The following is a 25720-nucleotide window of genomic DNA, read 5'->3' as shown; positions in this document are numbered from 1 at the left end:
GGACCGGAAAAATATACAATTTAAATTTTAGCAGTAATTGCAATACTCAGCATGTGATTTATATTATCATATGCCCATGTAATCTTCTTTATGTGGGTAAGACCAAGAGGAAAATTAAAACGAGAATTATAGAACACAGGAGCTGCATTCTGAGAGAGATCATAACAGCACCCTTGGTCCAACATTGGAAAGAACTATCACACACCATTAATGAACTACGATTTCTGGTCTTTAAAACCTTTAAAAACAGTTGGAGAGGTGGTGACATTGATAATGTCTTGTTACGTACAGAACAAAGGACCATTACACCTGCAGGCCTTAATTCAGAAATAGATTATCATCCTTTTCTTTAATTTGCCTGATTGATACTGTTGTCTTCTCCTTTGTTGTATAATATGCATTTTATGATCTGTTTTATGGATAATATTCTTTATATACAGTGAGTTTTTGATCTATTAACAGTTTTATTTACTGCATTTTTATGTTAAAATATTTTTAAAAAAATATATATATATTCATTGTATTTATACATATCTGAATAGATTATTATTACCTATTTTAATTATTTATATTCATATCTTCATATAAGATTGGTACATATATTTCATATTATTCATAAAGGCATTTTCACATTTTATATTTTATAATTTTATCTCTTCATCTTATACATACGATATTGGCCTCTTACATATCTTTTGTTTTCTCTCTTTTTTTCCTTCCCCTTCTTACACAATTTTAACATATGTTTCTTGTTTTGTTTTTTCATATACATTTATATTTTTATTTACTTTCTCGCGCTGAATTGACACGCCCACAACTAGGCTGATTGGCCCGCCTATCATTTTGGTACCTCATGCAAACATTCCCTTTTTTTAATTTTTAATTTTCTAATTTATAACTTCATTCATATGAAGTTGCCATTTACTTTATTTTAGAGCAAGTGTGTTTTCCCTCTCTTTTTCATACATTTATTTTCCCTTTATAGTAAAATATACAGTCGGTTCCTTCAACGCTAAACAGACACGCCCACAATCAGCCTGATTGGCCATTTTACTTTTCAATCATCTCTACTCCCGATGCGTTTTTTACTTTTATTTTTTGTGACTTTTTTACCTTTTGCGACGTCGTTACAATAACCCTTTACGATTTTTAGCCTATTTATAGCTTATGGCAACTTTACAGCGGTTTTTACATTGGCGATTTCTCACAGCAGCTTGTGACTCTTGGCGTGGTACCTACGGTAAGTTTTTTACACATTTTGGCGGTTTACCTATGCTATATATAGTTTTTATGCTCTCGGTGCGGTTTTTTACATTTTTTGTTATATGTCCAGTGACACTCGTTTTTATTACGTTCGTGTTTAGCAATTGGTGTGGCCCGCTTCTCAAGATGCACCCACATATGGACAGCTTGCTCAGTTTCTTTTTCCCATATTGCTGTAATATGTTCAGTAACATTCACTTGCTATTTTATATCTGTTTCTTAGTGTTTAAAAATTTCTTTATATATTTTGGATGTTCTTTGGGTCAGGTTTGGCGTTTGCATGATTTACTAGCTGTTTCATATTATACCTTGCCCCATGATATGATAGATCCTTTACGGATGCACATTGTTGGTTTTAAATGAATTGCTTTTTGAGTCCACTGCCGCCTTTCAGGCTGTATATCTTTTTTATGATCATTTATTAGCACAGTTTCACCCGATTTTTTTTAAATAAGCAAGATAATTTATGATGGTTGGTTCTACTGTTTTACTATTCTTGATACATTATATATAGTTTTCAAGTTTTATATGCTTTTGGTTTTATGCTGTGTAAGTCATTCTATTTTATTTTAAAAATGTTTATGTTTTGGTTTAAGATACATGTTATAATTTTATTTTAACTATTATTGTAAATTTATTTTTTTATATCCCATGATGTTTATCTTTCCAGTTTTTTTGTGACTTGTATTCTTTTTTCTTATCTACCACGGTATGTATCATTTATATCTATTCTTCTCTATTTCTACATACTATATTTATTTAATCATTTTTTAACACCCCTTAGTATTTACACTCACTTTACTCTGGTGACTATTTATCTTGGTCTCTTTTTGTTTAATAGATCCAATCAATTTAACCTTAACTATCTGTAATTGTTATTCAGTATGTTTCATTTTATTTTGTTCAGTTTTATGTATTCTGCATGGTATTTTCTCTTCCTTCTTTCTTAAACACTTGCTTTAAGAATAAACAGGATTATATAACACCTACATATATGTATTAAAATATATATACCTTATTAGTTTTTATTTTTTATTTTATAGTTAATATTTTTTCTTTATATGTTTTTATATGATTATCTTAACATTGTATTTGTACTTGATAGGACCCCTGATGAAGGTTGTCCGAAACACGGACCATGTTGGGTCCCTTGCTTGGTAAAAGGTTTTTAGATATGATTTATTTGTCACAATAAAATTTGCCTGCATCGTGTACAAGCCTGCAGTTTTGGTTTGTTTGCTTCTGCAGACGAAGTTGGACCCTCCTTTTTTGGTTTTCTAGCTAAGGTCTCACCATTTAGAGTGTAAGTTCTGCACGGGTTTCTGCTGCCAAGGTGCATGACCTTACATTTTTTGGCATTGAAGCCTAGCTGCCAAGTCGAGGACCAATGTTCCAATAAGAGCAGGTCCTGTTCCATACTGTCGGGCAAGGTGCTGTTATCTACTATGGAAGTCAAATAAAGAGGAAGTACCTGAAAAATTGTGATTCACTTATATGTTCTATTGTCATCTTTGCTCATGCCATTTACCAAAAAAAAGTATTATGTTAATTTGATAGTGTCTTGTTTCTGATTTATTTTTATTTGCCTTTAAAGTAGACTAAGACAACCACACTAATTATCCAGTAGAATTTGAATATCTGGAAAGTATTTACATGTCCAAACAGATCTGGTGATTTTAGAATCACTAACATCAAACTACTGTGCCTTCACTGTATTTATGGAAAAGCCACAGTTGCTTGATGAAAACATTTGCTTATGTCAGAATACTGTGAGAATGGAATAAAGAATATTTAAAACAGTAATTCTAAAGGCTTCTTAAAGATTTCTTTATTGATCTGACTTATAATCAATAGTAAGCCGATAAAATAGAACAAAACAGCATTCATTTTGTAATGTATTTTAAAGATGTAGTTTCAGCATCCAGTGCAGAGGCCTGACGGCTCTTATCTGCTACATATAATTATCTTATATTGTTTGGTTTTTTTATTGGTTTAAATGATTATAAAGTGAAAGTATTTGATTTTTCATTGTGTATTTGTAGTTTTAGTACCATCATCTCTTACATGGATGACCAATTTGAACGATATCTGCATGATGAGAGTGGACTGAACAGGCGACACATTATTGATAACAGGGTGCATTGCTGCTTCTATTTCATTTCACCCTTTGGGCATGGGTATGTATGACTAGAGCCTTTTGAGGGTAAGATTGAGCCACACTGTTCTAGCATCTTCCATATAAACATGTCCCTGAACAATATGTTAGAAACATTTTGGCTAGCAGATAAAACTGGACTTAAAAGTGATGATCCTAATTGATTTTACTATATTTGACCTGAGACTTCAAGGTTAATGAGAAATGTTTAATTTTAGAAAATAAACTTGGTGATGTGTTGGTTAAATTGGTAAATGTTGGCATCTCCCAGTGCTTTAAAATTTTATTCCAAACTATACTACTGGGTAGGAAATGTGTTCTGTTGCAGTGGCTTTCCTCTCAACCTCCTTCTATCCAGCAGTGGAGAGCATTAATGTTACAGCAAATGTTGCTGGAACGTAAAGACATAGTGGATATGTCTGCTAAGGCAGGCCGCCTATTTCGTCAATGTTGGTATCCTTTTAGTTTGACCTTTACTTCCTTTGTGCGCAGACAACTCTGGGATAATTGAGATACTCAATGTTTCTATATTACTTGTGGTTATCATTGGATATATGTCACCGCTGCTGCTGCCCGGGAGGGGTGGATGGGGGGATGGGGGGGTTTGGGATTTGTGGTTGTATTGAGAAAACAGTTTTGACTTTCTGTACGCTGTATGTATTCTTACTGGTTTAATAAAAATGATTTATATAAAATTTTATTCCAGTGGAAAGGGTACATAAATTGTCAGTAATGTGATGCACGTCGGTTACAGAAGTTGTGTGTTACAATGTCTGTAATGTGCATGGGGTTTTTTTTCTCATCTTCCTTTCCTGGCAATTATTTTGTAATTTCTATGTTCTTGAATTGTTGTACACTGCTTTGATGGTCTAGTTGAAGGGTGGGGCAGTATATAAGCCTTATTAAACATTAATCTTAACAGATGGGTTCTTTCCCGAAACCTGCAAGTATTGCAGAAGACGGTATCTACATTTTTTAACTTCTCCTCCTTATGTCACTGGGTGGTGCCCAACCCTTCAGTTTTTCCTTCTGAGGCAAGTTGAGAAGGTGTCTTTCTAATTTTTTATTATTTGGGGGGTTTTATCCAAATCGTGAGGCTTTTGGTGCTGAAAAGGTCCCCAGTAGCCCTGGAACAGCTTTGCCTGGGAGAAGACATAGATTCATTGAGCAGAAGTCTGCAGTTAACAGATTCATAGATTCATTGAGCAGAAGTCTGCAGTTAACAGGGCAACCCTTTTAGGAAACCTGTTTAGCCATTCTGCATTTTCATTTGTGGAGTTTGGGGATCATTCTCCTGGAAGATAGGCTTACTCCTGATTTATCAGACAGTTAAGCACAGGCTGTTTGGCTCTGTGGCGGTTCGGGATTGGCTTTAGTGGGTGCCAGCTGTGTTTCTCTCCTCCCCCCCCCATCATGGTGTGTAGATTCATGGTGGTCTGAGGTCTCTGTCCAATTTAGGTCCAATTGGCAGCCCAAAGATCGCAGCTTGTGGCCACTTTAGGGGCAGTGGTCTTCTCTGGATTTTAGCTGCAGCATCGCCTATACTAGTCTATGGGAAAATCGGTGAGGTGGGGGCAAAATTCAAGTTTTGGTGGTTTCTGGAATTTTTAAAACTTGGGTGAAGCTCCCCGGATATTTTTGACACCAAAATGTTGCCACAGTGGCCATCTTAGATTTTCCAATTTTAAAAAATAAAGCCTCTTTCTGCCTCAGAACACCTCAATTTAGGTTAAAATCGACCTTCCTACCCTTGTATCATGCCAGGATTGCGCTGGATGGTCGGCTGAGGAGAGTCTGTGTGTAGAAGAGCATGGAGGAGGGCTGCGGACTTAGCCCCTCTGGTACTTCTAGCGCTGGGGAATTACAGATGGCTTGTTTTGAGGGAGGAAGTTCCTTCCGGAGCCATTGAATGATGAATTGTCCAAACATAGATACGTGGAGCCCAAGAATCTGCCCTCTCCTCTCCCTTCCCCCCACTTCCATCAGCATCAGCCAAGAAGAAAAACTGTCAACAATAGAGGTGAGCCATGAGGATGTCCTCCAACAGATAGATAGATTGAAAAGCGACAAATCACCAGGCCCAGACGGTATCCACCCTAGGGTACTAAAAGAACTAAGAAATGAGATAGCGGGAATACTCCAACGAGTTTGCAACCTATCCTTAAAAACTGGAGAGATCCCGGAGGACTGGAAGATAGCAAATGTTACACCTATCTTTAAAAAGGGGTCAAGAGGAGACCCGGGAAACTATAGGCCGGTCAGTTTGACATCGGTTGCGGGCAAGATGGTAGAAGCACTGATAAAGGACAGCATCTGTGAGCACATCGAAAAAAATGGGCTGATGAAAGCGAGCCAACATGGCTTCTGCAAGGGAAGATCGTGCCAAACAAACTTACTGCACTTCTTTGAGGGGTAAGCAGTCAGTTGGACAAAGGGGAACCCGTAGACATCATTTACCTCGACTTCAAAAAGGCCTTTGACAAGGTACCCCATGAGCGGCTACTTAGGAAGCTGTGGAACCACGGGGTGGAAGGGGACGTGCACAGATGGGTCAAACACTGGTTGGCAGGCAGAAGGCAGAGGGTTGGAGTGAAGGGTCATTACTCGAGCTGGAGGAAGGTCACGAGCAGGGTTCCGCAGGGGTCTGTACTCGGACCGCTGCTGTTCAATGTATTTATCAATGACCTGGAAACGGGGACAAAGTGTGAAGTTATCAAATTTGCGGATGACACTAAACTCTGTAGAAGGGTTAGAAATGCGGAAGAGTGTGAGGACCTACAAAGGGACCTAAGCAAACTGGAGGAGTGAGCGAATAAATGGCAGATGGACTTCAATGTGGGGAAATGCAAGGTCATGCATTTAGGGAGAAAAAACCCGATGTTCAGCTACCAAATGGGGGGATTAGTGTTAGAGAGAAGTAGCCTTGAAAGAGATTTGGGTGTACTGGTGGACACAACAACGAAGTCAACAGCATAATGCGCAGCAGCCGCGAAGAAGGCAAACAGAATGTTGGGTATTATTAAGAAGGGTATTACGACCAGAACGAGAGAAGTCATACTTCCATTGTATCGGGCAATGGTGCGCCCGCATCTGGAGTACTGTGTTCAGTATTGGTCACCGTATCTTAAGAAGGATATGGCAATACTTGAGAGGGTCCAGAGGAGAGCGACACGAATGATTAAGGACATGGAAAACCTTTCATACACTGAAAGATTGGAGAGACTGGGGCTCTTCTCCCTGGAAAAGCGGAGACTCAGAGGAGACATGATAGAGACCTACAAGATCATGAAGGGCTTAGAGAGAGTAGAGAGGGACAGATTCTTCAAACTTTCAAAACATAAAAGAACAAGAGGGCATTCGGAAAAGTTGGAAGGAGACAGATTCAGAACGAATGCTAGGAAGTTTTTCTTTACCCAGCGTGTGGTGGACACCTGGAATGCGCTTCCAAAAGACGTACGGTACTGGAGTACGGTACTGGAGTTCAAGAAAGGATTGGACAATTTCCTGCTGGAAAAAGGGATAGAGGGGTATAGATAGAGGGCTACTGCACAGGTCCTGGACCTGTTGGGCCGCCGCGTGAGCGGACTGCTGGGCACGATGGACCTCGGGTCTGACCCAGTAGAGGCACTGCTTATGTTCTTATGTTCTTTCTTTCCCTCCAACCCAATTCCATCCAGTATCCTTCCCCATTATGTCTTCCCCCTTTCTCTCTACACCAATTCCATAAGCCCCCTTTCTTTCTCTCCAACTCAATTCCATCCAGTATCCTTCCCCCGCATACCAATTCCATCAGCATATGCCCCCTTTCTTTAACTCCAACCTAAATCCATCCATCCAACCTAAATCCATCCAGTATCCTTCCCTATTATGTTTTCCCCCTTTTGCTGCACACCAATCCCATCAGCATCTGCCCCCTTTTTCTCCCTCCACCACCCTTTCCACATAGCAACAGAAATCGCCCCCCCATCAATGTCAATGGGTCCCCCCCGGCAACGGGCCCCGACCTGGCTTCGACGACAACACCGGCCCTTCCCTCCTCCTGGCATTGACTAATGGCAATGTGGCCTCCCCTCCCCCCTCCGGCATCAACGGCAATGCTGCTGGCTCAGCACAAAGAAGATCCCACGATGACTGCATCTTCCGGAAGAAGTAAGTGACGTGGGAGGGGGATGGACTGGCAGACGCATTCATCGTGGGACCTTCTTAGAGCTGCGTTGGCTGTGTTGCCGTTGATGCCGGCAGGAGGCCGCATTGCTGTCCGTTGATGCCGTGGGGAGATGGGGGTAGCCAGCCGGCCGGTGTTGTCATCGTTGTCAGGTGGGGGCCCGTTGCCGTCTGAAAAGAAAAAAATTTGGCATGGTAAGTCATCCTTCAGCAGGCCTCCCCTGACTATTTCGGTCACGTGCCTATTGGGCCTATCCATTAATCCGGCCCTGGTGAGACCTCCCCCTGCCAGAAGCCATGCGGAAGATTGGCAGGAGGGACGCCCAATACCTTGTTAAGAACGCTGGCATTGGGAGGGGCCTACGGTCCCAATTGGATCAGGTGCCTAAGGGGAGGGGCCTTAGATCCCTCCCAGTATATCCCAGGATGAATCAAGAAGGGGAAGGCCCACCATTTTGAAGAGGTGGGCCTGCTGGCAGGAGGGAGTGAGCATCCCTCCTGCTGGTCTTCTAAAAAAAAAAAAAAAGGTGTCGGGACCGGGATAGAGGCCCACTAGACCTGTGGTTCCCAACTCTGTCCTGGAGGACCACTAGGCCAATCGTGTTTTCAGGCTAGCCTTAATGAATATACATGAAGCAGATTTGCATGCCTGTCACTTCCATTATATGCAAATCTCTCTCATGCATATTCATTAGGGCTAGCCTGAAAACCCAATTGGCCTGGTGGTCCTCCAGGACAGGGTTGGGAACCACTGCACTAGACTATGGGGGAGGGGATCCCTGACCTTGCAGCAGGGGAAAGTAGGTATCCTTCCTTCCGATCATTCAAAAAAGAAAAAAAGTACCCCAATGTCGGAGATGTGGGAGGCTCCCAACATTAGTGGGGAGGATTTTTAAATTTTTTTTTATAAATAGGTGCAGCTCTTGTGTGTGTGTTGTCCATGTGGAACAGCTTTACTCATTAATAAAAATCAGTTCTTGCTTGTTGGTTTAGGCAAGGAGAGCAAGGGCCGCTTTTTTTTTTGGCAGGCAGGAGAAGCTTTTGAGCAAGCGCCATGTACAGTAACTCCCCACTTTTACCGATGATTCTCTGCACAAATAGCATGCATACAATTTGCATGCTATTGTGCTGAGAATTAATTGCCAGTAAAAGAAAAGTCAATTTTGGATCCAAGATGGCAACTGAATCGGACGTCTGGCAGTGAGCTCCATGTCAGCATCTTCTGATTCTACAGTAATTTTAGAAAATCAGTAAAAACGAATTTGTTTAACCGATTTGCAACCTAAGAAATTTGTTAGTTTTTCACTTCTTCCATTCTGTAAGCTTGTATTCAATGTCTTTGTATGATGCTGATTTCCAGCACCTCTTGTTGTTAACTGCCTCGAACTATCATGGCTTGTATTCAATGACTTTATACTGTGACTACTTTGATTGTCCAGCACTTCTTGTTGTAAACCTCCTCGAACTTTCATGGCTTTGGCGGTATATAAGAATAAAATTATTATTATTATTATTCTCCCTCTTCTGACAGCGGCGACTGAATTTTCTTTCAGAGATGCAAGGCAGAGTGAATCTTTGTTTCTGCTTGGCCTCCGGCACTGTTCTCGCGACTTTGGCCGCTTGGAAACTTTTCTGCCGACTAATGAGGAAGAGGAAGGGAGCTATGCGGCCAAATTCTCCGGCAGCTGCGAGCTCTGGGAACTTGATACAGACAACGCTGGACACAGGATTCGTGCATCATCAGAGAGGGACCCTACCGGCTTCGGGAGGAACACCAGAGTGAACCTCAGCATGGATCGGGCTTCCCTTAGCCCGATCAAAATACAGGCTCCTCTTCAGCCTGGGAGTGGAAACTTTGTGGAAGCCTTACACTTCTCATCCGGGGCCCCCAGGTGGTGACCCACCCACCATGTTTGAAGTTTGGCATGCTTTGCCACTGACAGGTGTGTCTCCTGTAAAAATACAAGAAGAGCTCTCTGACGTTCAAGGCTCTCAAGATCTTATGCCGTTTAATAGGCGAAGTGACTCCATTAACATTCCAGGATACACATCTAAGAGCCATCAAATGGGAAAATAAAATTGCAAAGAGCATTCAAAATACCAAAAGCGTAACAGAGAGCGAGGTTGTCCCAGCCAGCGATCTGCTCCCACACCATCAATCCAGGCCTGAGCGTCCCCACTAAAGGCAGAAAGCCAAGCGCAGGGGCACCAGGTACATGAGAGGAAAAAGAAAGAGAAAAGGAGAAAGAAGAGAGAAAAAGAGAGAGAAACCCCCCCACAAACTCCTAGATCCAAAACAAAAAATACAGAAAACAGAACAAGAAAAACCCAGCAACCCTCCACCTAACCCTCCCCCTTAAACCCTTCCCAACAACTCCCCCACCCACCCTCCCCCTACCTCTCCCTCCATGTCCCTCATACGACCTACAAGTGGTCCAAGGGTCCTGTGGAGCAGCTCCTCACCCCCCCTCCCTATGAAACATATATAAGCATATAGCAACCCTCACAAAACCAAACAAACACAGGCGGGGGCTTGTATCTCAAAACTTGTCTGTCTTTGATCTCCTCTAGTCTTTCCAGAGGTTCCCTTTTCTATTTGTTACCTCCTTGCATGGTCTTCATACTTACAGCATTTAATTTCTCCCTGGGGGGTTCATGTGAGCATTCTACAGCCTCAGGGTCTTTCGACTGCCAGGCAACACATTTTTCTCATTTTTTCCAAATTTTTTCTAATGATATTTTTCAGACCTCATGATTTTCATCATCTACTCTGTCCTTGAGACCTCCTCCCTTGCACAGTCAATTCAGGGGTTTTTACACTACATGTAATTGAGCAAGGAGTCTAGGGCTCTCTCCTGTTATGTCAGGAGGCCCTGTTTGTGTGACCTTGGAGACGATTGACCATCTGCTCTTGCTGCTATTCTTGGGGAGCTGAATTTTCTAGCAGCCAATTTCAGCAGGATTCTTTAATCCTTTTACTCGATGATTTTTCTTCGTCTGGCAATGATTATTTTTCTCCTGGCGAGCATATTTTTATATGCATTTCCTTCGCTTCTTCTCCTGTTGAGCTTTTTCATCAAGCTCACGAGAGCTGTTACCACCATGATGCATGGTGACCCAGTCAACATGGGTTCTCCCTTCTTCGTCCACTCAAATTTTGGGAGCACTTTCTTCCTCTCATTTTCCTGCTCGGTTCACTCCGACTCAGGACTCTTTGATTTTTTTTCCAATCTTCATTGGTTTTTTCTTTGGGCTGCGTCTGTTTCATTTACATCTTTTTCAGCCCGTTTGTTGATTTCTGCCAGTACAATAGCCACTCGCCCTTGTTGATATCAAAAGTGGTTTTGTTTTCTTTCCTGGTGTCTTTTTCTCTGCCTGTTTCCACCTTCCTAACCGGTGGTATTTTTTCTTTCTTTGATTCTAGTCTCGAGTCTATAGCTCTCAGACTTCTTTTTAATGCTATTGCATTTTTTCCCTTGATCTGTCGAGGACCAACCTCTTTCTGATTTCTTTTCTGGTTCCCTGGCTCATGACAGGGGTTTTTTCGTGTGTCTAACCACACCTCATTCCTTCTTTTGTCGTCTGGACTATTCCTGTGTTTCTTTCCTGGTTGTTGATGCTACCATTTGTAACAATGGTGTCAGCTCCACTTGAATTTATTACCTGGAAAATGGTTTTTTCCTTATGTCTCTCCCCTCTTCCAGGGGTATCAGTGAGTTTCATGCCCTGCTAGCAGCTTCATCCTTATCAGTCTTTCATCAAACCAAGGTGCTTCTATGTTCTTGTCCACAGTATCTACTACTATTTTCATTTCGCTCAGTCAATTCTTCTGTCTGTGTTGTTTCCTGCACCTCGTTTTTCCTACGAGGATCCTGGCTTTATATGTTTTGACCTATAAGCGGTTTTTTGTCCTCCTTGTTACGCAGGTCAGAGCCGCAGTAATTTTATCCCAACCTTTTCTTTTCATTCAACTCAGTTTGGTTATCCTATATTCATAGGAACGATTTTCACTTGGCTGATTGCCTCCCTCTCGTTTTTCTTTACTCAGACTGACCTGGCACGGGGATATCATGTCCCAGTCCCTAAGTTTGAGTTCTGGCAGCTTTTGTTGTTTTCCTTATAGTTACATTACTGAGGAACTCTGTACAGCTGCCACCTGGTCCTCAGTTCATTCCTTCACTTCTCAATATTGTCTGTTTTTTTCACCAGACGGGATGGACACTTCGACCATTATGTTTTACAATTGTATTTTCTTTGGCTAACTCTCCTACCATCCCATCTCTGTTAGCTTGGAGGTCACCCATCAGTGAGAATATGCTGCCTGCTTGTCCTGGGATAAAGCACAGTTACTTACCGTAACAGGTGTTATCCAGGGACAGCAGGCAGATATTCTCACAACCCACCCACCTCCCTGGGTTGGCTTCTTAGCTGGCTTATCTTAACTGAGGGACTGCACGCTTACGTCGGGCAGGAAGGCACTCGCGCATGCGCGGTGCGGGCGTCAAGAACTTTTTCAAGTGACGTCACCCATCAGTGAGAATACCTGCCTGCTGTCCCTGGATACGGTAAGTAACTGTGCTGTTTAGACACCCTGTGGGAAGCCATTATGACAATGGATTCCAACCTTAAAAAGGCAGTCTCAATGCTACATTTGGATAGTGGTACTGTCAGCTCTCAGGTAAAGGAGCATGAACTTAAATTAAGAGAGCAAGGTGAAAAAATTCAGCAACATGATGATCAGATCAATTCACTTAAATCACTGGAATTGGAAACTATCAAAGAGCGATCTTTTATTCATAGAAAATTGGAATTTATGGAAAATAAACAGAGGAGGAATAATTTGAGGTTTTTGAATTTCCCCAAGTCTCCAGTGATTTCTGGTCTGGAAATGGTCCGGAAATACTTAAAAGAAGTTCTTTTAATATCAGAAGAAAGCTTACTGCCTATTGTCAGAGTGCAATATATTATCTTGAGAAGAAACAGGAAAGCTCTATTCCTACAGACCCAGTAGGACCAGAAGCAAGTGAATTGAACTTAAAAAAATTTCTGAAAAGTTCTCTTGAAGTAATAACTGAGAGGACTACTCTTATTGTTTCATTTGCCTTAGAGTTTGTCAGGGATTTGATTTTTTTAACATATTTCCGACATATGAATAAAACTTTTTTGGGCTCAATAATTCGTATATTCCCTGATATATCTCGTGAGACGCAGAAGAGAAGAAAATACTTTTTGGTTTATAGACCTAGATTTATTGCTCTCGTGAGATGCAGAAGAGAAGAAAATACTTTTTGGTTTATAGACCTAGAATTATTGCTCTGGGTGGTTCCTTTTTTTAAAAATTTCTTGCTAAGTGCTATATCTCATTAGACGGAAAATCATTTCTATTTTTTGAACCCAAACAGTTGTTACAATTTATTGTGGCCAAGGAAGGGGGGGAAGTAACCATAGGATCATCTGTGATTCCTACAGTTTAGCGAACCGGCTGCTGGAAGTGGTCTCTCTTACTTCTATTATGTCCTGATAAATGATTTTTGTATTGTATTTCTTTTTTATTTACTTAGGTCTTGAATCATTGTGGACGAAATAATGAATATTATGTTTTTCTTTTAATATTTTTTTGGATGGATTATATTCCAATTTTAATCCATATCCAAGTTGAAGTGCTTGTTTAAAATGTAAAATTTGAATAAAAAAAAAGAAAAGTCGCACCCACAACGGCATTTTCTGCTGTGGTGTCAGTTTTAGAGAATCTGGCCCTCAGTCTACTACTACTACTACTACTACTACTATTTGTTCTTTCTAAAGCGCTGAAAGGCATATGCAGCACTGTACATTTTAACATACAATAGATGGTCCCTGCTCAGAAGAGCTTACAATCTAATTCAGAAGAGCTTACAATCTAATTTAGATTACATTTCGGGGTTGGGGAGATTATGGTAGAGGAAATGATACAGTAGGCGTAGGTATCTGACAGCCGTGAGTGGGAGTTAGGAGTTGAAAACAGATTCAAAAAAGTGGGCCTTTAGCTTGGATTTGAACGCTGCTAGGGAGGGAGCACGGCATATTGATTCAGGCAGCCTGTTCCAGGCATACTGTGCACAAGAAAGAAGGGACAGAGTCTGGAGTTGTCAGTGGAAGAGAATGGGTACAGATAAGAGGGGCTTGCCCGATGAATGGAGACCATGGGGAGGAGCACAGGGGGAGATAAGTGAAGAGAGATATGGGGGGCTTCAGAGCAAACGCACTTGTAACTCAGCAAGAGGAGTTGAAACTGTATTAGGAGATGGATGGGGAGCCAATGAAGTGACTTGAGGAGAGGGGTAATGTGAGAATAGTGGCTCTCACGGAATATGAGTTGCACTGCAGCATTTTGAACGGTCAGAAGACAGTTTGAGGCTACCTTTTCAGTGGCACTGAATTTGGGTAAGTGGCACTGAATTTCTATGTGGTGTGCACCTGCCATAAGATGCTGTGCCAGAATCCATACACAGATGAGAGTGCATGCTCCCAGGTGTTACTGTCGGGGAGGTATGATGTGATAATAATAATAACTTTATTCTTCTATACCACCAACAACCAAAAAGTTCTAGGCCAGGGGTGTCCAACCTTTTGGCTTCCCTGGGCCTCATTGGCTGAAAAAAATTTTTTCTGGGGCCGTACAAACATAACACTAGCCGATGAACAAAAAAAAGGTTGAGCAGGTCCCAAATCTGCAATCACTAATATAGAAGATGTATATATCTAATAATAAACCTTCATTAAAGGGACACTGTGGAGAGGAACCCAAAAAAGCAGTAATACTTAACCTGACTGAGTGATCCCTCCATGTGCACCGCTGACAGTAGGAGCAGCCACAGGCTTCCGCATCCCCACTCTGATGAGCAGGGATGCGCACTCCTGGTTCTCCCATTCACTTCTATTACAGCTATGGTGAGCGTCTTCAGAGGTGAGCCTCATCAGAGCGGGGATGCTGAATCAGCTGTCAGCAGTGCACATGGAGGATTGTTTAATCAGGGTAAATATTACTGCTTTTTTGGGCCTCCCACTTTGAGCTTAGGCTCTCTCAAATTGAATATCTCCCCTGCTGTAGCCAGTAGGGATCCCCAAGCCTCACCAACTGACGGCCACCTCCTCCCCCTCCAACTTCCCAAGTTCTGCAGCTGGCAGCAGTATTGCAGAGCTGCTGCCTTCCCTCCTCCCTCCCCCACCCCCTTGGCTTTCATGCATGCATGAAAGCAGTGGCAGCTTGAGGATATTGCCATTGGCTGCAAAGCTTGGAGAGTTTGAGTAATCAGACTGGAGGACGATGTCTTCAGTTGGCAGAGCTTTGGGAATCCCCACTAACTCAAGTATTTCTAAATTGCACTCAGGCAGGGTAGAAACTTTGGTGCCCATCCACTAATTTTGGGCTCCAGTCACTCCCCCAAATCAGCTTTATATGACTACACCACTGAATACAAAAATACCACTGAATATAAAAATAATTGTGACGCACATATCCCACGTAACATATTCCAGTTAATAAATTCAAAATAAAACAATTTTTTCCTATCTTGTTGTCTGGATGTTTTGTTTTCCCAGTTTCTCTTTCTGCTTTTTCCCTATCTTCAACTAATTATCTTTCCAGTGTCTGCTGTCCATTTTTTTCTCCTCTTCTGTCATTCCATTTCCTTCTTATGCCTATCTCCAATGTATTGATTTTTCCCTTTCAGCTTTCTTAACTTTTTCTTTTCTGCCCCTGTCCACTCAAATCTTGCCTTCTTTCTCACCCTTCTTCTTTTTAAATGTTCAGCTACCTCTCAATTCTCAATTTTCTCTCAGTCCCTAGCTCTCCCATTTCCCATCTCACTCCTTTCCCAGCCTCCTATTCCCTTCTATCTACTCCCCATTACCATATTTCTACCATTGTACTCACTGCTCTCTCACTCGTCATCTCCCTTTTGACCTCATCCACATGGATCACCACTTTCAGAATCCACCTCCCTCTCTCTACTGGTCAGGCTATAACTCCCTGTCTCTCTCTCCACTGGTCAGGCTATAATTCCCTGTCCCTTTCTTTCCATCCCTAGCATCATCTTATCCCAGCTCTCTTCCTTCCTGCCCTTCCATGGTTCCATCTCTCCTCCTCTATCTCCATGGTCCAACATTTTGCTCCCTCTCTTTCCTGTTTTTCTTCTTCTCTCCCCCCTTGATGCTGAACAATGAAATGGAGAAAAAAAAGAGAGATGCTGCTTCTCTCTGCCTTCTATCCTCTGCCTTCCATCCACAGACCTAACATTTCTTCCTCCCATCCCTAGATCCAACTTCTTTCCCTTTCTCTTCCCAACTGCCCCCCATCCCATCTCTCCCCCTGTCTGCCTACCTCCCTTCCCCAGGTCCACCATTTCTTCCTTTTTCTTGCCAACAGTTCTCCCTTCAATTATCTCTTTCCCTCTTCCTCCACCTCAGCCCAGGTCCAACTTCTCTCACTTCAGACCATTTCCCACCATCTCTCTGTCTGTCCTCTGTTTCTGGCCCCATAAGCTGTCCCCCCAGGCCCAAACTGGCACTTTTTTAATACCCTCCCCCCAAAAAAAACCCCCAACATCCAGGAGGCTTCCTCGGCCCAGCATGTTCTCCCCCTTCTCTTTGCACCCATGCATCTATACCTCACTCCTCTCCCACCACCATGTCCAATAATTCTTTCTCTGTCGCCGTTCCTCCTTTCTCTGCTCAACAGTTCTCTTTCTTTATCTCCCCAATTGCACCATCTCTTTCTCTCTCTGACACCCAATTCTCCCTTTCTATTATCTCCCTCACTTCTGCATCTGTTTCCCTCACTCCCTCCATTCTTCCATCTTATGGCTCATGCTCCCCTCTATCTTTCCCTTCTTTCTGTGTCCTAAGTTCATGCCCCTGTAGTAGGATTTATGGTTCACTTAGCAGTATTATAAACACGTTACGTCTCTGTTAAGTTGTCTAGGGAAAACCATAACCTCTTATCCAAGTCCAAATATCATGGTCTAATTATACGACACAAAACCCAGGCTAATGAGAAATATCTTTATTATGAAAATAGAAAAATATAATTCACAAGCCAGCTGCAAAATCTAAGTATTGTTCACAAAATATCTGATTACACAAATGAAACTCAGTACATAATTATCACAATCTAATTGTTAGACAATTGAGTAATTTTACTTGTTAAATACACACTAAACAATTCCTTATAATAATAATCCCTGATTAGCAAATGATTATATTATCACCAATGGAGCTTTTCAACCCTTATCCTTTATCACAAGTGATCCTTATCTAACCCAGCTGATAAGATTGTAAATCCCGTATTCTCACCTTAGGGTCAGTCGCTCAGGCGAAATTAGGTGGAAGGGAAAACTTCTTGATAGCTTTGGTAGACGTCAGGAATCTGGTTGTTAAAGGTACACGTGTTGACAATCCTTGATGAGGCCATAAATCATCCGCAAACAAGTCCCGTTCCATGCTGAGATCAGAGCCGTTTTAAAAGTCTGAATTTCTCTCTCTTAGGAAGAGAGTCACACGAGGTATCTTACAGGTCTAATTATTGAAAGAAAAAGTTTACATATAGAACATCTGTGAGCAGATCTGAGCTTCCCCGGACCTTATCACAGACTAACTAATTAATTAATTAGCCGTCTTTCTTGTATCTCATCAGATGACTTCCTCGGACCAATCCAGAAACAAAACTTGGATGAATAGCCTTTCTGTGGAAAGTATCATATAGGCTGGTAGACCCAGGGCCATTAGACAGATAAGAGCAGGATAATTTCTTCAAGATTCACACTGTCCCATTATGAAAGCACAGATGAATGTCCTTGAATAGTATAACATTCTGGTACATACCCATAATGCATCAGGCAGAAACAGCAAAGCTGTGTACTTCTTTCTTCATGCTAAATTCATGCTGGAAAGTTTCTTGTGCTCAGCAGAAAGATATCTTGAGAATGGTTCAGGCTTTGATGACATCAGAGAGGCCTAACACACAGGTGTGAATATGGAAATATCCCTACAGTCCCCCCTCTTGAAAGAGAAATAACTTCAATGGAGTCTATTTCACCTTCAACCTAACTAAGTAGGAAAGGATCGCCAAGACCTAAGGTGATATAAAAATGCATAAACATAAGCAATACCATATAAATCAGCAATAAATCAAAGATATCAATAATCAATGTATAATAATCATAAAGGCAAGGGCAAAATATATGAACCCAGCCAAATAAATGATAATAAAATCACTGAATAATGGCAATATATGATAAAATCAAAAATCATAACTACTTAGCAAGGCACAAAAGGTATGCCAAAGCAAAAGTTAAGACAGATAGATCATAATCAAAAATACGGCTAGCAAAATCACTTCTTCATAGCCGTAATGTAATCATGCATTCTTAAATCAGTATGTGATGGTTTCTGACGAATAAGACGTCGAATCCGAATGGGTTCATAGAGTGCAAAAACAGAGAACCCAAATAAGAGAGCCCACAGGTTGGCAAAAATTGGAATAACAATAGTGATAAAAAAAATCAATACTGCGGGTATCATCAACTTCATGTACATTGGAGGAGCCAACATGAAAGTCCTCAACATGAAGCTTATCATTTTCAACTTTCAGTTCAATGGTGTGGGAAGGCTTTGTCAACAAATATTGTTCCACTTCAAGGGTAAAGTTGATGGAATGTCCATGGAAAACATCCAGTATTTCCAATTCAGTTTCAGTAGGAGTAGAGTCCAAATGGAAAAGAGAAACATCAAAAGAAGATGTGCTGGAGCAGGATCTGGAATGGGAAGAACAAGAAACCAGGAGAATCTTGAAGGACAACATGGGACTGCGGACCAGGATCGATTACTTTGGTACCAACGCCAATCAGCAGGACAACCAGGAACAGCATCGGCAGAACTCGTTTCGCCATCTGAAAAACAGAAAAGAGAGAGAACAGCCTAGGCTGTTGCTAGGTTAATGTCTTCATCACAATGGTTTCATCCTGGGCAAATTTACTGGGATGACATGGTCTCAGTTGATTAATGTGGACCCATTTAAGGACATCTGCACCTGGAGAATTTGATTTGATGCGAATTTGATAGGCCACAGGTGAAGCTTTTTCCACTATAGGGAATGGACCATGCCAACTTGGCAAAAATTTACTTTCTTTGGTCTTGGTTTTGCCAAAATTGTAATAGAATACCTTGTTGCCAATTTGGTATTCCTTTGTGGTAGTCCTATGATCATAATAGGCTTTTCTACCTTTAGCAGCAATTTCCAAATTTTTCTGGGCAAAGGAAAATGCACCCTGTAAATGTTTACGTAAATGGGTGACATATTCATGAGCAGTAGTAGCACTAGAAAGATTTACATCATTAGTTCTATACAACAAATGAATTGGTAATGTCATTTCTCTACCTGTCATCATTTCAAAAGGCGTCACCCCCGTAGACCGGTGAGGCGTGGCACGAATAGCCATCAGTACCAAAGGTAACTTCATGTCCCAATCCTTACCAGAGGTATACACGTACTTCTTCAGGATCGTGATGATGGTACGATTCGCTCTCTCCACTTGTCCCGATGATTGAGGGTGGTAAGCTATGTGCAATTTACTTTTCACTCCGAGCATCTTCCACATGTGTCGCATCACATCCGCAGTGAAATGTGATCCTTGGTCTGAGTCCACTCTCATGGGCAAACCCCACCTACAGAACACATGATTCAGTAACAAGGTAGCGGTAGTCTCTGCCGTACAATTGGGTGCAGGCAAGCACTCAATCCACTTTGTAAACAAACAAGTGACAGTCAACATATACTTATTACCTCGGGAGGAACGGATCACTGGGCCGATCCAATCAATCTGGATGTCGGACCAGGGCATGACCAAACCCTTCTTTCTCAAGGGTGCTCGGTGAAGTGGTGTAGAGGGTTGAAATTGGCAACAAGTCAAGCAACCTCTCATATATAACTGCACATCTTGCCGCATATGAGGCCAGTAGGCCACTTGCTTCAGTGTCTCATAGGTAACTTCTTCACCTCTATGTCCAGCACAAGGTTCATCATGGGCATGTTGCAACATGATTCCTCGATATGCACGGGGTTCAACCCACTGCACGATACCATGCTTACTCGTCCGAGTGAGCAGGTTCTGATGAATCGAGAATTTCTCTCTGGAGGTGTAGAGTATCCTCAGTTCTTCATCCTTCTGATCGTCTTCAGACATGGATGATCCTGTGGATTCTGTATGAAGTGATAGAACTTTCCCAGGATAAGATCTGTCTTCTGAGCAGTTACAAGATCAAAGGAAGGGATATCATTACCCCACTGCACTACAGGTGTTTCAGCTACCTGTTTCGCTTGGCGTCGAGTAATAGCATGTACCATCGAGAACAACTCTTCAGGGCATTGCCATAGTTCACCTGACAAAGCACCTTCTTTGGCCAGTTGATCCGCAAGGTCATTTCCGATCTTGTCATCACTATTAACCTTGGCGTGACCTTTCACTTTCTTCCAGTAGATGGTCATGTCATTGTCTCGTACCAATTGATCTAAGGCTAGAATCAAGTCGCCATGATGGACAGGCTTTCCTTTGGAATTTAACATGTCCTTCTTTTTCCACACGGGTAAGTGAGACACAAAGTTCTGACGCACATAGTCAGAATCTGTACAGATAATCAGTTCTGGGATCCCCTTCTGTACCGCAGACTGTACAGCGATCAGAGCTGCTACAATCTCTGCATATTGGTTGGTTTTAGCACCCAATCTATACTTCAAGGTTTCCATAGGTGTGTCGACATTCCACACTACACCTACTCCTGCGACCAGAGTATGGGTCGAGGCCTGGTGGAAGGCACAACCATCTACGTAGACTTGAGGTATATTGGCACATAGCTGTTCATCATAAAGATGATGACGATGGGGTTCCTTCTCTTCTGGTGGAACATCAGGTTCCGGTATACCTGTAAGATAATCTTGTTCTGTACAATCATGCAATTCTGCTATCCCTTGGGCTACTGTGTTACGATGTTTCAGGGCATACTTTACCTGTAAAGGCCATCCTTGGAGAGCCAAAGTCCATGAGACTATTCGGCTATTGGAGACACGACCAGTTTTGATCTTGTCACTACCCAAGAAACTAATGGGTTGATGACAAGTCTCTACAATGAGTTTTTCTCCTTGGATGTAACTCTGAAAATGTTGAAGAGCCCAAACAGTTGACAGTAGAGCTTTCTCACAGTCAGAATACTTCTTCTCTACATCAGTGAAGCCTTTGCTTGCATAGGCCACCACACGCTTATCAGAGTCGTATTTCTGGTACAGAACAGCACTCATAGAGTGTTTGGAGAATCCTAGGTCGATGAAGAATTCACGACCACTCTCGGGGTAGGCCAAGCAAGGAAAGCGACTAAGCTGCTCTTTCATCTTTCGCATAGCATCTTCCTGATCAGGACCCCACGTCCAAGGTACATCCTTCTTCAGTAAGGCAACCAAGGGTCTAGAGATCTCCGCATACTGATCTATGAACTGTCGAGAATAGTTGCATATCCCCAAAAATGAACGAAGTTCCGTCAGATTGGTAGGTCTCCTCAACTGTTGTAGTACCTGTATCCTTTTCTTCTGTGGTCGAAGACCTTCAGAGGAAATGTCATACCCTAAGTAATTCAGAGATGTTCGGCACCATTGACCTTTGGCAAGGGTCAATTTAGCTCCTGCATTTTGCAATTGTTGGAACACATGTTCTACCTCTTCCAGGTGTTTCTGAAAGGTGGGACTCTTGATCAGGATGTCATCTATATAGACTAGAGTTCCTCTAGCTTCCGCATCTGGAAGGGCTTTATGGAGAAATATGTTGAACTCAGCTGGAGAGTTTAGAAAACCAAAAGGTGTTCTATTCCACGTATACTGTTTCTTCCCAAAGGTAAATGCTAGTTTGTATTGATCCGGTGGATGTACAGGAACTGTCCAAAATCCAGACGCTAAATCCAAGCTGGTAAAATACTTAGCTCCTTTGATGGTAGTCAAGTTCTGGTCAAGATGGGCCATAGACCACCTAGACAAGGGTACCCGCTTGTTTAGCTGTCGGTAGTCCAAGGCAATTCTCCAACTGTTATTCTTCTTCAGGATTGGCCACTAGGGTGAGTTGTATGTACTGTTACAAGGCCTAATGATACCCCTAGTTTCCAGGGTATCAAGTATCTCTTGCACGGACTCATACGAGGCCAAAGGAATCTTATACTGACGCACAAAGACGGGCTTACTGTGGGAATCCGTAGGAATCTTGATCACATGTAGATCGGTCAGGCCAGTGTCATAAGAATCCACTGCAAACAGGTCTCGATACTTGTACAACAACTGTGCTAACTGAGCCTTTTCTTCATCAGAAGAGCACGCATCAGCTAGGTCTACTTGTTCCTTTACCATGGCATCAAACTCAGAAAAACGTTGGTTGGAGGAAATTTCCACTTGGTCTTCAATCTGCTCTTGCAACGATGAAGATTCAATGGCATTCACCGCAATGGATTGGTCAGACAGAGCTAACTTCCTGGATAAAATCAAAAAATCATTCTCCACTGTTACATGGGAAGTTGATGCATCATATGGCCAGAGGAAGTCCAGTGAAATGAGTCCTTTAGGTGAGGTAAAAATACGGTCAGGTATATCCCCCCCCTGGCAGGGGTCGATAATGGAAGACAAGCTGCCAATGATAGGCAAGGTTACCTCAACATCAGGAAAAGATTCCCCCACCAGAAAACCCAAAGGTTCTCCAGCAGAGAGAAAGACTTCCGTAGGTTGAGCATTGACAATCAATACATGGAAAGAAGAGGTAGGTACTTCAAGACACGGTAAAGCACCTAGAGAAAGACCATGCTCGAAAAAGAGGAATTCGGATTGAAAAAGCCAATATCATCGAGCATGCATTGACCATGGGCCAAACGAAGAGGCAGAGCAAAATCCTGCACAAGGCCAGGAATCTTGACGTCTTCAGCACAGACCACTTCACAAACTTGAGGAAGAGGTTGTCCAGCCTTCAGACCATCCATCAGGTCCACATCTTCTACCGGGGTGCCTTGCAATCTGCTCCAAAGCACACCATTCACCAAATCAACGTAGACTCCTAGACGAACAAGGCATTCGGATCCCAAACACAAGGATGTGTGTAAGCCTTTCTCCACAGAAAAGTGATGAGTGAAAGTCTTAGAACCCAGGGTCAGCGGAAGGCTACAAATCCCAACAAGAGGCTTGACCCCCTGACCTGATATAGGTAGGTGAGTAGAGTGACGCCTAACAAACGGAATGGGTGTGGTTCGCTGAAGTTGACAGTAAAAAGATTCACTAATCATGGAGATGTCACTCTGGAGTAGCAGTTGAGCTTGAACTGGGACAGAACCGTGCAGGTGAACATCAACAGACAAGTCAGTATCATCCGGGTGAAGTACAGCCAGTAGACGAGGATGAGAAGTCAGAGAGCTGGAAACAGATGAGGTCGGGTCTTGGACAATCTCTTGAGGTGGGTCCGGCACTGGGAACGTAGACTTCAGAACAATCTCCAAATGGTCAGGCTGGAGAACAATGTCAGATATTTGTTCCTTTGGAACGCTGACAATCTCGCGGTCTGTGGGACCCCCCTCTGGAACATTGGCATACCGTAGCTCCAAAATGTGTGGATCCGCTGAACGCAGGAAATTGATTCGAATTGAAGTATCGTTTCGCTCCACAGTACTGGCAATCTGGGGCAGGCGTGTAGTCGGTACCTTTCCAAAAGGAAGGGGACGAGTCACCTGGGCCCAGACCACTTCTTGGACGTAATCCAAAATAGGCCGCAATCTCTTCAAAAGATCGTTTCCAATCAAAAACTCCTCTCCTGGACTAGTGGTAATAATCACTGGGTGTTTGACATTCATTTTGCCTAACTGCAAGGTAAGCCAAGTTTGACCAACTGTCTCAATGTTCTGATGTCCATATGCAACCAAAGACAAATCACAGGGAATAATTGACAGTGGATTCTGGTTACCCAGGGTAGTCTTCAAACGTTGGAATAGTCCCTGAGTGATCAAAGTCACTTCGGAAGCCGTATCAAGACAAAACCTGTTGGAGAAACAAAGGTATAGTGTACCGTTGACCCATAGGCGTTAGCCTACCCAAGAAATACTTGTGTGACTTAATGGAATCCCACGAAGGAAGCCATTCTGTGTCCTCAGATAATTCACTGGATTGTACCGGATCAATGTCTTGTGTAGCATCAGGAGATGTTGTTTGGACAGAAGATACAATAGTGGGTGGAGAAAGTGGTTCTCGGCCTAGTCATGCGAGATCCTCTTCAGAAAATTTGGGTGGACCATCTAGGTCGTCTACTGATGGAGCCTGGGTGTCAGTTACTACAGACTTGACCACTCGAGTACCGGAAGGCTTGTAACCAACATTGTTATCCTTTCTCCTCGGGGTCTGTTCCCTTCTCGCGGGGACAGATACTGCCAGTTGTTTGGATGTCAATTCCAGGGCAGAAATACGATCCACCACCTGAGCCAATTGTTCCATTACCATGCTGAGGTCACTGCTTCTGTTGCTTATTGGGCCGTCTCTTCTTCTGTGTCTTGGGTCCATCCCTATTGGGTGGTGCATCAGAAGAGGAAGGCAGGTCCGCTGGACGGGATGAAACAGGTCCAGGAGTGGAAACTACAGAGCTACTGGGTTCCAAAGCAAGTGAAGTCTGAACAGCGCATACACTCAGCTTAGGTTCCTTAGATCGTGCTTTGGGCACCGGTTTCTCAGGGCCTGCAGGAACCCTGACTTTATGATCATAGAAATCCTCGGCTACGGCCAGGATTGATGAGTAAGAGGCCTTTTTCATACCAGCTACAACCACACTCATATATTCAGGCAAGGCTTTTGCAAAGAGAGATCGGAATTCTCCATACTCCAGTTCGTCCTCAGAAGGAGTCCTGTCTGGAAAGAAATGTCGTTTCAGACGGAAAGCAAATTCACGGGGATTTTCCTGGAGTCCACAACGCAAATGGAATGCTGCTTTGCGAGACTCAATGGAATCAGCGTATGTACCATAACGTCTTTTGAGTTGTTGTTCCACCTCTAACACATCCGAAGTACCAGTGATGATGGATCGCAACGTCTCAGAACACTCGGAAGCAAAGGACCAGCGGAGTAAACGGAGTTTATCACTGTCCTCTGTTACTTCATAAGTCTCAAAGAACTCATGTATTGAGGCCAAATGTGCTTCAATAGTTAGCTTAGTTCCCTCTCTAAAAGGTTCTATCATTTGTTTAAACATCTTCATTAACTGGACGTGATAGGGTGGTATAGTATAACCTCCTCCTCGCTTTTGAGTTTCTTTCCCTGTTTCAGTATTGTGCTGTGACCTTTGTAGAGCATGTTGTGAAATGTCTGGTGCTTTGGCGCCATCTGGTGGTTGTTTAGGCTCACTGTAAACTGACCTTACCGGGTATGGTTTAGCATCCTCAGATTCAGTGACGTCACAGGAATTTGAGATAGACCTTACAGGGCGTGGTTGTTGCACTGGGCGGTCAGCTAGTGACACTAATTTCTCAGGGCAGGGTTTGTTACTAGGTAACAAGTCCTCTGCAGTAGAATCAGAACACTCCTGCGAATTCCTGTACCCACCCCCCCTAGGGCTGTGAAAAGAACGAAAGACAGTTCTAGGAGTTGGCGTAGGAGAAAGTGTAGGCGACACAGGGGGAGAGGGAGCCTGAATATCCCTCTCTCTACAAAAAGTAGCAACCTTGTCTTGCAAAACTTTCACATCAGTAGCTAACGCAGTTCTTTGGGAGGATATAGCTTGCACATTCTGGCGCAGAGCCAGATTATCGGCATCTGCTTGATATAGAGAGTCAGTTAGCTGAGTAACATGTGACTCACTCTCGGAAAGCCTAGTCTGAGATTCAATAAAGTCAGCTTGTAAGGCACAGAATTGCCTATCAGCATGGGCAGCCTTTTCGTTAGACAGACGTTCGGTAGAGTCTAACTTTTCACCCAGACAAACATAAGCAGTAGTTACGTCCGCTAGTTCCATCTGTAACCTAGATAAAACCTCTGTATGTTTTTTTTTTCTCTTTTTCATGATCTTTCTGACAGGTAGATAAAGATAGCTGTAACTCAGCCTTCTGAGT

At 42.7% G+C, this 25720-nt stretch overlaps 1 protein-coding gene across 1 annotated transcript in view; it reads left to right on the top strand.

The window, feature by feature from the left end:
• Positions 1–25720, top strand: part of SEPTIN2 (septin 2) — a 493452-nt gene that overhangs the window by 285877 nt on the left and 181855 nt on the right. The window contains exon 5 of the mRNA XM_033957764.1: positions 3306–3440. Coding sequence (XP_033813655.1) covers positions 3306–3440 — 135 coding nt within the window. The remainder of the gene's footprint in view (positions 1–3305; positions 3441–25720) is intronic.

This window comes from Geotrypetes seraphini, chromosome 9 (genome assembly GCF_902459505.1).
Source record: "Geotrypetes seraphini chromosome 9, aGeoSer1.1, whole genome shotgun sequence".
Classification (NCBI taxonomy): Eukaryota; Metazoa; Chordata; class Amphibia; order Gymnophiona; family Dermophiidae; genus Geotrypetes; species Geotrypetes seraphini.
Note: the sequence above shows the minus strand (reverse complement) of the source record. Positions and strands in the feature narration are given on the sequence as shown.